Consider the following 13,269-nt stretch of genomic DNA (forward strand, 5'->3'; position numbering starts at 1 on the left):
TTAGGGTTGGTTAATTTAATAAAACTGATTTATATAAGAAAAGTATAGAATAATACCTGAAGTTTTAGTAAAATGTAATCAGAGACTTTGTGCCTCACTAATGCTAATGACAAACAGAAGGAACTAACTGTGTGAAGCTAATGGCCAGTCAGACAGTTCAGTGCCCATTATTTCACCATTAGATACCAAAGTTCAAACTGATTTGGATTTGGCCCCAGTGATGTACATTTATATGCAGATGACACTGTTTTATTTAGCACCAGCTCCTGAACAGTCTGATTAATGTGACTTTGTCTGGTGCTGAAACCATGAAAGGATCCACTGATAGACAAAAAATAATTTACCAGCAATTTCAATTATTTTCTTTATTAATGATTCAGTCTGTTTTATATCATTGTAAACTGAAGATATTTGAGTTTGGACCAAACATGGCACCTGAAGACGTGCCCTGGGGCTCTGGCAGACTGTGATGGGCATTTCTTTTACATGACATTATGCACATAACAATTGACCAATTAAGCAAGACAATCATAAAAAGAATAGATAATATTGTTTGCAGTACAAATTGATCAACTTGGCTAAGAATAGACACCTGGTGATATTTGGCTTGAATTTTATTTGTGCGGAACAGTGGAGGAAAGTAGCATTTCAGTACATTTACTCAAGTACTGAACTATACTGTACAGTTATGAGGTACGTGTACTTTAGTTGACCATTTCAATTTTATGCTACTTTATACCTTTAAAGCTCCATATTTCACTCTTCTCCTGTGTTTTATCTGAAGTGTTGATCTCCATCAGAAGATTTATTTGTGGTTTTCAGAACCAAAAACCATCTCAGTGTAGTTTTACATCTCCTCTCTCAGACTTCTCTCTGGAGCTCTAGTAACAACAGGTCAGTCAGCCAATCAGAAGAGAGGGTCTGAGCAATATGGCACCTTTAATCCTCTACATTTCAGAGGAAAATATTTTACTCTTACGGTCTTCGGAGGCCCCTGACTCCAAGGTTGGGTTCCACTGGACTAAAGCATCTAACTGTATATAAGGTAATTAAAAGCGGCTCCACATGGAGCAGATACAACAGTAAAACGCTGCTGAAGCATCGATGACTCAGGATTAATGATCTGGTAATAAAGAGAACCAGAAGACAGTTTACTGCTTCTGTACCTTTCCTCTGGTTGGATTTTGAACACAGGACTTAAAACAGTATTTTTCAGTGGTGAAATGTAACTAGGTACATTTACTCAACTACTGTACTTGGGTACATTAAGGAGGTAACTTTTACTTGTTTTTTTTTTTTTACTTGTACTGGTGTATTTTTATACTGTGATACTGCTACTTTAACTTAAGGATCTGTATACGTCCACCACGGGAGCTACCTCGCCACAATTTCATCCAAGAAGTTCAGAATAATTTAATATCTGATGTAAAAAAACCATAAAAACAGGACTTCCTGCCGTCATTGACACAACAATAGAAACAAATATGTAAATCATATTTCTTTATTAAAGATTAAGAAACTCCAAGCAGCATATTCATAAATAAAATAAGGGTCTCCCTTAGATGTACTGTGACAGACTATATGCTATGTCAGTTCATGTTTCTGTCCTCTGACGCGGCGCTGGAGTTTCAACATAAAGGGGTGACACACGGAGCCGCCCCGGCACACAGACCAGTCAGAACCTCAGGGTCCTCGCTCTCAGCCTGTCAGTCGTGTTGTGGAGCACAGTGTGGGAAGCGAGTCGGTTCACGAGAGCAACTACTGACACAGAAAACATCCATGTAGCGTCTGTTCAGATGAGAGCTGCGTCTGAGTCGATGATCCAGCAGACCCCAAACACCCTCCAACACACTGAGGTCTGACCTCTGACCTCTGCTCTTCTTCTGCTTGTCCATTTTCAGACAGAATGAAACACATGGTAGATCTGATGTAACTGAAGTCTGTTTTCACACGGGAAGTGGACATTAGCTTTTTCACCCCCTGTGGCAGAGATGATATATTCATGATTCTCTGAACAGGAGAAATTCAACGATGAGATCACGTTAAACATCTGGATCCACAGTTACACATTAAACCTTGTCTAAGTTGTTTTCATTCAGATTTAATATTAATGCAACCAAAAAAAAACACCATTGGTCCTACAATCAACAGACTGAACTGGTTTCATTGTTTCAGGGAACTGAGTGAATTTTGCTTTTTACATCAGCTCTGACCCCTAACAATTAATTCCAATGCCAAAGTTCAGTGCAAATGAAGGATCAGTGTGTTGTTCATGTCGGGAGGTGGAAGGTAGTGATGTGGAGGTTGTATGTAGTACATCCAACTTTCTCGCGGCAGACCAGTTACAACCCTCTGCTAACCTTAACCAAGTCTTTTAGTTGTGTAACCTAAAGCATGTTTGTTACCTCAGAACTCCATGTTACCCCAAGATTCATTGGTTCCCTACTCAAGCCTGAGGGGGAAAAACAAAAATGTAATTTTTAAAATTTTTTTAATTTTTTCCAGCAGGTTGTATCATCAGAGGTATTTTCACGATCTCACAGACGCCTACTGTCTGCCGACAGTGATGAAACGTTTACCTGGGAGGCCTGTGCACTGTGCAATACTCAACATCTTACATGTCACACTCTGTAGTATCAGAAGGTGAGATCAACGTCCGTTGAATCTTAGCGCTACGATGACCAAAACCTTCACCACGTTTTCTCTTAAGACTGTTATCTTTTCCTTTTGGGACAACAATCATGAGCAAAGCTGTGAAGCAGCCTAAAATCTAATATTTCCAGAGACTGAGCTGTCGACCACCCTGACATGAATAGAGCGGAAAGCCTTTGTTATCATTGTATTTAAAATACAACGATCAGAGCAGAGTGCTGAAATGCTGGATTTAAAAAGTTGTTTCAGTTATTTGTCTTCCCTGCGGTTTGTGTAGGAAATGCTCCATGACTGAATCACAGAGTAACGCAGGGAGTACTGAGCTCAACAACTGTGCAAACCCTAATTAATCATAACCAAGTGCTTTAGTTGTGTTTAGTGTATTTTCCATAACCACAATCCTTCCCTGACCTGTCATTACAGAGACTGTAGATAGGGACAAGTTTAAAAAGCATTAGATCAAAGAAAGAAAAAAAGAAAGAAAAAGAATGCGGTCTCGGTTTTGCAGCATCGTTCAACGTTGATGTTCTTGTTTGACGAGACAGTTAGAAATATGTTGTCTTGTTTACATCATCTGAACTCCCAATCAGTGATTATACTTGGTTTCCTATCTTAAAATTGTTAAGGTCACTCTGTTTCCTCTACTGATGTAAAACTGTGTAGAACAGAAACCCTTCAAAGGTGAGCTGGTCTGCTTCTGTCTGGAGTAAAACTCTACTGTGTGATCAATGTGTTTCCAAACAGCCGATATCTGCTGAATGAAAATGAAGTCAAAACTCATTAGGCCCATAAATGCACAGTAATTGCACTTATGATAGCAAAAGGAGGGGTGTGTGTGTGTGGTTTTATATTTCCTGTTGAAAGTAGTTTTCCATAAAGGTTCATCATACTGTATTCCATAGAGAAAAACCATCTAGTGTTTAGCAAACATAATCAGATTCTCTCTATATTACAAGCAGTTGAGGTATGGCACCTGCACAAATCTCCACCATCACCAGCCTCTGATTGCACTTTGGATAATGACGCCCTCTGTCATCCCCACAGGTGATAATGGATCTCATTAGCAATGACTGGTGGGAATATGAGGCCTCTCTCACTGTCTGATTAAAATAACTGCACTGCAGAAAAAAAACCTGTGTACAAGCGTTTGACATTTAGTTCTGTAGTATCAAAAATTAAAGACATATCTGTACAGCTGATAGTTCTTTCTTCTTCAGATTCTTAAATATAACAAACAAAAGAATCCAGAGACTGTTAGGCTGCGTTCACACCAGGTTCTTCCTTCATTTGATCCAAAACACAAGAGCTGGTCCAGTTGGTCACAATGAATAAGAACATAACGGCAACCAAGTACTGGCAGTCACCCCAAAACACAAGGGATTATGGTTACACAGGCCTCCAGATTGAGACGACGAGTGGACGTTTCTGTTGTTGGGATCAGCAACTTGATGTCAACCAAAAACCAACCAAAGCATCTGGAGTAGTTTCACATTGAACTGGTGCAACATGTGTCAATGCTTCACCCTGACGAAGCCTCCACTCAACTAGAACACATCAGGAGCTTCGGATTCTGTGTTGCTGATTGTAGTGGCGGTGTTGGTTTTAACACTCAAACACAAGCCCTGGAAAATGATGACAGTAGTGACTCTGATTATACAGAGTGGATTTGGCTTCGAGAACAACACATGTAAGCTCGTATCTGGTACCAGTACATCGATATCGATACCATTTCATATTCCCTAAATCTCACTTGATTGGTGGTCAGGTTCCAATCATAGATCATGGTGGAGCCTCTTTGATGTCACTCACAGGTTTCTGAAGCTCAGAGTGAGCTGCTCCACCGTTGCCATCTTGGCAGTGCCTGACTCCGCCCCTACCTCCCAGTTAATCCATAAATGGTCAAAGGTGGGGTGTGTGTAGAGCTAGGACTTGGGTTCATGCCAGTTTGTGGCAAAAATATGCTCACTCACCTGTCACTCAAAGCCAGGCCACGCCCTCAATTCTCTATCATTTAGTCCTTAATAAAATGTAAACAGGTGAGTTGTATAAATTCAGCCGTACAGTCGTCATGAAGGAGGAAATGATCTCCAGAGACCAGAACAGTTTCTGTACCAGGCTGTAAACATGTTTCTTTCTGCTGTAAAGTTGGACATTTGAACATGGGAGTCTGTGGGGACTGACTCACTGCTGGAGCCAGACTCTCGTGGTCGTTAGAGGAACTGCAGCTCTCAGCTCCTCACTCCAGGTTTCAGACCTGGAGGCTGATGATTGGTTCCAATGGACCAAAACCCATCAGCAGGTGTGATCACAGACTAACACTCCCCCAGTCCCTCCTGAACTGACCCCCCTCACTTGGACAGGTACTGGTGCCAAATAAAAAGCTACTATAAAAACAAACCACTCAGCTGTGTGTAAAATATGAACCAGATAGAAATCCACTTGTGCCCCCCCCCCCCCCCCCCCCCAGTGTTGAATGATACACCATTTACAGTTGAAGTAAGAAAATGAATGTAGACTTTTGGTTGGAAAAGAACAATGTATATTATATATTCAATACAAATGAAAAAAAAAAAGTGATTATTCTCGTCCAATGCTGAAGATATATATAGGGTTGGTACAGAGGTGCATAACAGTAGGTGTCCAACACTAAAATGTCCCTACAGCGGTGCATCATGGGTAGTCGCTTACATCGATGAGTTGTGGAGAGACATCGTTTAATTTCGGCACTTAGAAAACAATCACAATGAATTTCGCGTCATTGTTTCATATTGAACAAAATTTACAAAGCCATTCAAACAGTCATAACGTTTTCATCAATGTAGATAGATATATATTTTTTTATCTTGTTTTGTTTGTTTTTTATAACTCAACTTCAAAAATTGAGAATATTCAAAATACACTTTAACCTCACTTCGTTCTCTTGGTATTTACAGATATGTACAAGAGAAAAATTACACCCACCAGCCCGCCCACCTCCCCCCGATTTTTTTTTTTTTTTTTTTTTCTAACATCGCCTTTTCTGAACAGGTAGTGAGATACAAAATCTTTTTACTTTGTACAATATGTTTTTTTTTCCTTCTATAATAATTTTCCTCTAGAGATCCCCGACCCACCTCACATCCAGAACTGGACCAAAGTCCAGAGAGCAACTTATCGTAGCTGCAGTTGGACCCCGTGCTCTCCCACCCCCACCCATCACTATATGGATGTACTGTGGGTGGCCTCAATGGCTTCGGGTATGGGTCCTGCGGAGACTGCCTGGTAGGACATTGGCATGGGTGTCTTGCCAGGGCTCTGCCGGAAGAGCCCCCCGTTGGGAGCCCTGTGTTTGCACTGCATGGTGCCGCTGAGGCTGGTGCTGCTGAGCGGGTGGTGTGGGGGCAGCGTGGTGCTGCCAGGGCCCTGGGATGGGGGTAGCGTCCTGCCTAGGGTCCCCCCATGGTGAGGGTGGGGAAGAGGAGGAGGCGGTCCCCCCTCCCCGGGGAGGAAGGTGGTCACAGCGAGGCCCGAGGGCGGGTAGTCCCGCACGGACTCCGGCCCCGGCACCAGTGAGGCCTGGCTGGGCTGCATGCTGCCGATGTCCAGCGCAGAGATCTCGATAGAGGGGCCGGGGATCTGCTTGTGGGCCAAGTCCTCGTCCAAAAGACTGTTCATACGACGATGCACCTGTTCCAGATTCACCTCCTTGTCCTATAAGAGGAGGAGTGGGGGTGGAGGAGGACAGAGGAGAGACAGGGGGAGGGAGGAGAGGAGGGAGGAGGGACACAGAGGCTGAGATTGGCGATGGGCCGGTTTCTCAGACTGGTTCAGGTCTGCTGGTGCTCCATGCATTCTACACCTGTCATTGTTTTTGGAGGTGGCCTTTGTTTTGAATTGGTGGCCTGTTATCAGCTCGTCAGCTGATACACAGACGCTGGTTTGAGAGGAGCCCAGTGGGAAACTGAGGCCACACAAACCAATTGGTACGTGCACCTTGAAATCAAACTTGGCCAGTGAGTATTAAAGGTTTGATGTCTGGAGGAAAACAATCCTGGAGCCGGACTGACTGAAGGTAGTTTGTTGTAGAGCTGTTGGAGGCTGTGTTTCTGTAGTTTGTTTGTTTGTGTGAGAGGACTTGAAGATTGTCATGAAGTGTTTCAGATTGAGACGCCTCTGATGAAGAAGGATTGATTTGCTTTTGGACTGAATCTGGATTCTGTTCAAGCAATAAGAGTAAAATCTCTGGATGTGAATTCACACCTCAGCGTTCTCTCCACACTTACTCAACTGAAACTGAAAATATGTTTTCTCTCCCCTCTGTGGTGTGTTTCCTCGCTGCCCTTGGAGTTGGTACACTCTGTGCTGGAGGATTGGAGCATTGGTTTCCTATCAGACCAATTTAATCAAAGCATCGGCTGACGCTGCATCTCCTGCTGACTGCAGCCATGCATACTTGTTAGTATTAATAGACACTTGAGTGTTTCCCTGTTGAACCGCAGGTCTGCTTCAGCACACTGGGTCACAGGAAGGTAGAGGACAAGGGGTAAAGAGAAAGATGGGAGGCGTGACTCGCATCTCAAGTGAGGCTCTGGATCCAGATTCTCTACATATCTGTGTGTGTGTGTGTGTGTGTGTGTTCAGTGCAGCCTGTTGATGTTAGCGTCACAACAAACACACAGTGTCAGTGAGCGTTCCTGAACGTGGCTCCAGCATTGTGTTCACTTTAACTCAGAGGTACAATGATATTAGTCACAGTAACTCATCACAGTGACACAAGTGATATTCAGAACAATGCACACGACACATTTACACTGTATATTAATACCACACACATGTTCACTTATGTCACAGTGTTATCAGCAGCAGGGCCGGAGCCAGGATTTTACAAATACTGAAGTCGTGTAACCCCCACCCCACCCCAACCCTGCAGATTCTCTCTATTCTATTTGAATTTTTCTTAAAGTTAAAATTTTCATTATATCAAACTCCATTTTTGATGTGAGTTTGACTTTTAATCACCACACAGGAAAGCACGAGGTTGTCAAAGGAAATGATGCCTGTGTTTACTTCAGTATAACAGTATGAAATTTAAAATCCACTGATAGCGGCCTCACTGTTCTTTCTCTGAACGCTTTATCAGTAGCAGTTTGTATTAACACCTAATGCAGCTGCTGCTTCACATTAAAAGCATTTTACTGGCGAAACATCATTCATCACCTCTTGTGATGAGGCCTCTAGAAGCTGCAGTATATTTGCTTCCAACTCTGAGATCTGCGGTGTTAAACTGCACCTGCTGCCAAATCAGCAAGGACTGAAATCTTAAGGATTATAACTTTAATTCATCCAACTGTTAAACTGTGTTGTGTTCTTTGATTATATGTTATGTCTCCCCAGGAAAACCCTTGAATTTTTTATACTGATTTATTTATGTATTTCTTCACTGTCCTTTAAAAGCACTGATTCTAAAGTAATTGTTGGTATCAGCATTTAAAAATCCCTCCATGTGTTAAATGATAAATGTAAACTACAGGTCAGGAGCACAGATTCCTCCTCCAGCAGCAGCGAGGACATGATCTCTACAGCTGCAGTGCTGATCAGTTTTGTTCTCATTATTAATTAATTATCATTAATTCTTTGTGTTGAGGTAGAATGGTGGAGAGAGCACTTCCTGGTACACATGCCTGTGTTGCTGTATAATAGCTACCAGCCTGTGAGAGCTCTCCTGAGGAAACCTCGGAGTCTCTGGGTGGTGGAGCAGAGCTGAGGCTAAGCATCCATCTTCATCCTCTGTCCAGACCTTAAGGAGCATGTAAATACAATGTGTTTATCAGGAGGCCTGAGCGGCTCTGAACGATCCCTCTCCAGTCTCAAAGAGCTCCTCTCAAAACCAATTAAAACATCTCAGTACAGGTTATTGTTGCAGCGACTGGCACCTCATTAAAATATGTTTTGAGCAGCGTCTCACTGGCAGCTAGCCTAAATAAATAAATGCCTGGGATTAAACCTCAGCCGGTCGTTAAAGACAGACTGGTGATGTAAGTGGAGAGGAAGAAAACAACAGCCATCTGAAAGCCTCTATTAATTTAGAAAACAAACAGCTCTTTTAATGAGGGCTCCCAGTGGGGGCGGGGTTGGGGGTGTAAATCACTCTCTGCTGCTCCTATCTGTGGAGTGGGCTGCGCTCAAGAGTGATAAGAACAGTTTCTAGTTGTTTCTGCTTTATTATGGATTCAAGTGGCTGTTTGACACATTTAAAGCCTTTAGCACAGAACTGATATCAGCGTCTCATTGTGAGCAGCAGTTAAAGGAAAGTCTCATGTGCAGTGACCTCCTCTGAAGTGGACACTGATGATGCTGATGATGCTGACTTCAAACATGTTGGATATTTCTCAGAGGCAGTTGTTGCCTGAGATGTTAGTGACTGAAGCCAGTTAATGTGGTTATGTAACGTGGAGCTGAAACAGAGCAGGATACTTAGCCCTGCAGTCTAGTTTTGGTTCAAACCTGCAACAAAGGCCGCTGGTGAGCCACATAAAGCTGTTCAGTTAGCTTAGCTCCAGCATCATTAAAGCTGCAGTCTGCTCTGTCAGGCTGTACTGAGGCACTGAGATACTTTGGGCTAAATGCTAATGTAGCACAACACAGTGCTGATGCTACATCCACACTGATACGTTTTAGTTTTAAAATGTGTCACTTCTGCTACTCAGGAGCTTTATTTTTCAAACTCCAGGGACTTTATCTGTGTTTTCTGCCACCATGACTGCCTTATACTCAGGTGTTACTTCCCACCTTCACTGTTCTTTGTTCACAGTAGTTTCAGCGACTAAGCAACCGACTCTAGAGTAGATAATCTGCTGAGTGTGAACGCAGCCTGAGGCTGGTGGGAATGTCATTAGTTTTGCAGGTATTTGGTCACAAATCAAAGTATTGGACTAATTAAAATGTTGACCTGATGATGCCGCTGAATTAAAAATCAGAGGATCATCAGAATTATTACAGTTCATCCTGATGGAACATGAACTTCTGAAACTAACGTCACGTTAATCCACCTGATAGTTGCTGAGATATTTAACTCTGAACAGTGCAGTGACACAGATTTTAGCTTGGAAAAGCAAATTTCTGTTTCTGTTGTTGTGGCTCATGTTAATCAGTCGCCTGTGAGTCAGATGAAATTATCCACTAAACCAGTTTCCGGATAAATCTGTAGTGAAGACGAGGCCGTGCTGTTGCAGAACCATGCTTCACTTTCTATCTATAATAACAGTTAAAGAGGTTTGCAGGGTTGTGAAGGCAGCAGGTCACAACACATCTAAATTCTCCCCCTGCTGCTCTGACTGATTCAGTTTCCAGTTGACTGGATGCTTTCTTGTCCGGCTTTGCTGAGCTAATTAGCCGTTTATGTAAGTGACACTTCAAAGCTCTTAGACTAAAAGTTAGTTTTCAAAATCTAGTCTGGCATTGTAAGATTGCATTAAAAAAACGATTTCTGCTTCAAGAGCTAATCTGTCAATGATAAATATTTGTACACTCAAATTGGTTTTAATCACTCGGCTGCAACGACTCTGATGATTTATCAACATTTATCAACTGACCAGAGCAACGTAAATCTCTGAGTTCACAAACACTCTGTATTTGCACTATAAATAGAAGAACATTGGTATCCAGGGATAAGAACTGATGCTGGTGCAGCTTTTACAAACACCAGCATCTGTACACATATCAGTGAAGTAACGTTTACAGGAGATGTGCATGAAAAGGCACTGAGCTTGTTTGGAGGGTTTCTTGTGATTCACGTCACAGTGTAACCTCTGTTCAACAGGCCTAGAAACAGGTAAACGTGAGGTCAGAGGTCAGCCTGTTTGAAATGCAGTTAAAGAGCTGAGACAAAGAGAAACAGAAAGGCACTAGAAGAACCAGGAGGGTTTCTACTGATGGTGTTAAATGTGAGTGTGATGGAGCAGCCAAATCCAAGCATCAGTAACAACTTTCAACATTGTGTCGTCTGCAAAGAATTTGATCAACTGCATTAACATCAGACTAAACTTTATTCTCCTTAGTTTAGAGCTGAAACGTCTGGTTTTGAAATTATTTACTGGAAAGGAAACTGATCATTAGCTTTTATCAGTTGAAGATTTAATGAGCTACCACAAACTTCAACAACAAAATGTCTGAGTTAAGTTGTAAAGAAAAAGTAAAACAACACCTGTTTTAGTTTGAAGGGACAAAAATAGAAATGATCAGATATTTATCTTTGGCATGAGATTGTTATTTAGTTTATGGTTAAAATGGGAGAAAAATGAATCGATGACATTAGTTGCGATGTTTTCTGGAGATAAGATGTGTATCACCACTCACAGTATGTTACAGTCAGTACATTTTTATCATATTTACTGAAATATTTATCCAGAACTTAGGCCACAGAAAAACCAGCATGAGGCAGTGTCTGCTCTGTTATAAATTTAGAAATTAATCAAACAAACAGAAGAACGTTGGCGAAGGCACAGATGTTTTTTTAATTTTTTTTTTTTTTTTAATTTTTGATAGTTGTATAGGAGGTCTATTCTGACCTGTGTCAATAGCTTCTGCTTCATCCCAGCCTCTCTCTCTGTCTGTCCAAATGTCCCTCCTCCCCTCCGATGAAGCAGTTGTAATGTCATTATATGTCAATGGACCAGAAACCCTTGCCAGTCTGTAATCCTTAGTAACCTGCACGAGATCATAGACAGTCAAGTGTAAATAAAAATGAAGAGGATAGATGGAGAGAAGGAGAGGAGATAGATCACACGGGCGTCCACATTGACATATAATTTGCAATAAGACGTGAAACAGTGATAGAACCAGGAGTTATGGACTGGACGGGACTGTTGAGACAGATCTTATTGCTAAAGGGCGACACACCCAACGTGTACTGTCTGCTCACACTTTAGTTTATGGATCCACGTCAGTTTGTCCCCGGTCACATGACTAAGCCTGCTTCCTGTTTACGTTCACACAGTGTGTCTCTGCTGTGTGTCGGTTGTGTTTGTGTGGGGGTAGAAATACAGGTCTGAGGTCAGCTTGTGTTCAAGTTCAGCCTTAACGAAGCAAAAGTTGAGTCTGTGTCTCAGTTCCAGACTAAATACTGCCCCACCACAGTAACATCTGCAAGATAAAAGTTCAGTTCAGATCCAGGATGGACGCAGCTACAGAAACACAACCTCTGTTTGAAACAAATGTCTCCAACTGCTGATTATATGATCTGATTGACTTTAGGCTTGGTAATTAATCATAAAGTTGAGAATATACCAGGAAACAATGACAAAACATGATATAAATATAAATGAATTCAAGCATATGATAAATAATCCAAACCTTTTATTCATACATTTATATGTTTTTATATATGAGTGTGAATGTGAAACATGTGGCTCTATGTGGAATACAAAACTACAAATTTAACTTAACTTCACTCTTTGATTTAGGAATGTGAACAGTTTAATCTGTTAAAATCACCAGATATATCTGTTCTGTCATGTTTCCTGTCTGTGAGCAAAAAGACCTGGATGCCATTTTCATTAACTCCTATTGACCTGAATAGTGGACGATTTTTTCTTTTCTGAAAATTATGTTTGAAAAAACAGGAGTTGTTACTTATTATTCACTGCATCAGATATTCTTGTTCTACAGGGACTGTTGCATTATGAGTTGTTTGTAGCTGTATTGTTGCTAAGCTAGCGAGTCCAGGTTGACTTAGGTTCATGTTTGTCTTTGTGTTGCAGCTGTTGAACTGTCTCTACCACACATGCATGGTCCGAACTCTGCTGCAGGTCTGACTTCACATTTCCCTTACAGGCACCTGTCTAGTTCCTGCCAACTTCACCCTTCAATCACTCTAAATGTTATTGCTCAGTTCTAGTTTGTAAAACATGTTGTTTCACTATTATACTGCTGTGAGTTTGCCTGTAAATCACATACAATATTTGAAATTGAATTATTTCACATATTTCATGGTTCACAGACATAAATGAGATTCAGACTTTGATGGTTTATGTAACATTTTACAAATTAATTAATCACAAGTGACTATTAGCTTAGCTTTTCTCACACTTTCAGATTGAAACCCTCTGAAGTTGCAGAGGATTTAAATTCTGACTAGTTTTTCTTTGTGAACCTAAAACCTGGTTAAATTGAGTATTTAGTCTGGTGCTTAGACACAACATGACCCCAGATCAGTTTAACAGTGTTTCCTCTCTCTCCTGAATAACTCAGTGATAAATCAGTTTAATCCGTTGATTTATCTGCACTAAAACCTCAGTTTAGTGCAGATGTTTCCTTTAGTGGTTGTTCATTACTGTTGATTAGAGTGCATGAATGTTTAATCAGCTGCTTCTGCTCTTTAAACCTGTGAAGGTGGAGCTGTTAGCTGAGGAGTTACAGAGGTGTGTGTTTCATTAGGACAGTGATCTAGTAATTGTCTGCTGTAGGCTTTTTACTCAGTGAGCTCTTAGTAAGGCTCCAGTATGTATTAGCAACAACAGCATATGATTCAGACCAGCCGCGATAATGTGGCTGTTAATGTTAGAAGCCAGGGTGAGCTGCACTTTGAGGTTCTCTTGGATTTGATAAATGACTTTTTGTGTCTCTTGATGTCTTGTAAGG

At 41.5% G+C, this 13,269-nt stretch overlaps 1 protein-coding gene across 5 annotated transcripts in view; it reads right to left on the reverse strand.

Moving 5' to 3' along the window:
- Positions 1-1,485: 1,485 nt before the first annotated feature.
- grid1b (glutamate receptor, ionotropic, delta 1b) overlaps positions 1,486-13,269 on the reverse strand; it is a 455,594-nt gene continuing 443,810 nt past the window's right edge. For 3 of the 5 annotated variants that reach the window (XM_071462859.1, XM_071462862.1, XM_071462861.1), the window contains 2 exons: positions 11,199-11,337; positions 1,486-6,342 (listed from right to left, as the gene is read on the reverse strand). In XM_071462859.1, coding sequence (XP_071318960.1) covers positions 5,876-6,342; positions 11,199-11,337 — 606 coding nt within the window. In that variant the 3' untranslated portion in view covers positions 1,486-5,875. Of the gene's footprint in view, positions 6,343-9,964; positions 11,338-13,269 lie in introns of those variants that run through there. The other 2 variants (XM_071462860.1, XM_071462864.1) reach the window with 2 other exon arrangements.

This window comes from Trachinotus anak, unplaced genomic scaffold (genome assembly GCF_046630095.1).
Source record: "Trachinotus anak isolate AG129_WGS33_773 ecotype Australia unplaced genomic scaffold, CSIRO_AGI_Tana_v1 ptg000025l, whole genome shotgun sequence".
Lineage (NCBI taxonomy): Eukaryota > Metazoa > Chordata > Actinopteri > Carangiformes > Carangidae > Trachinotus > Trachinotus anak.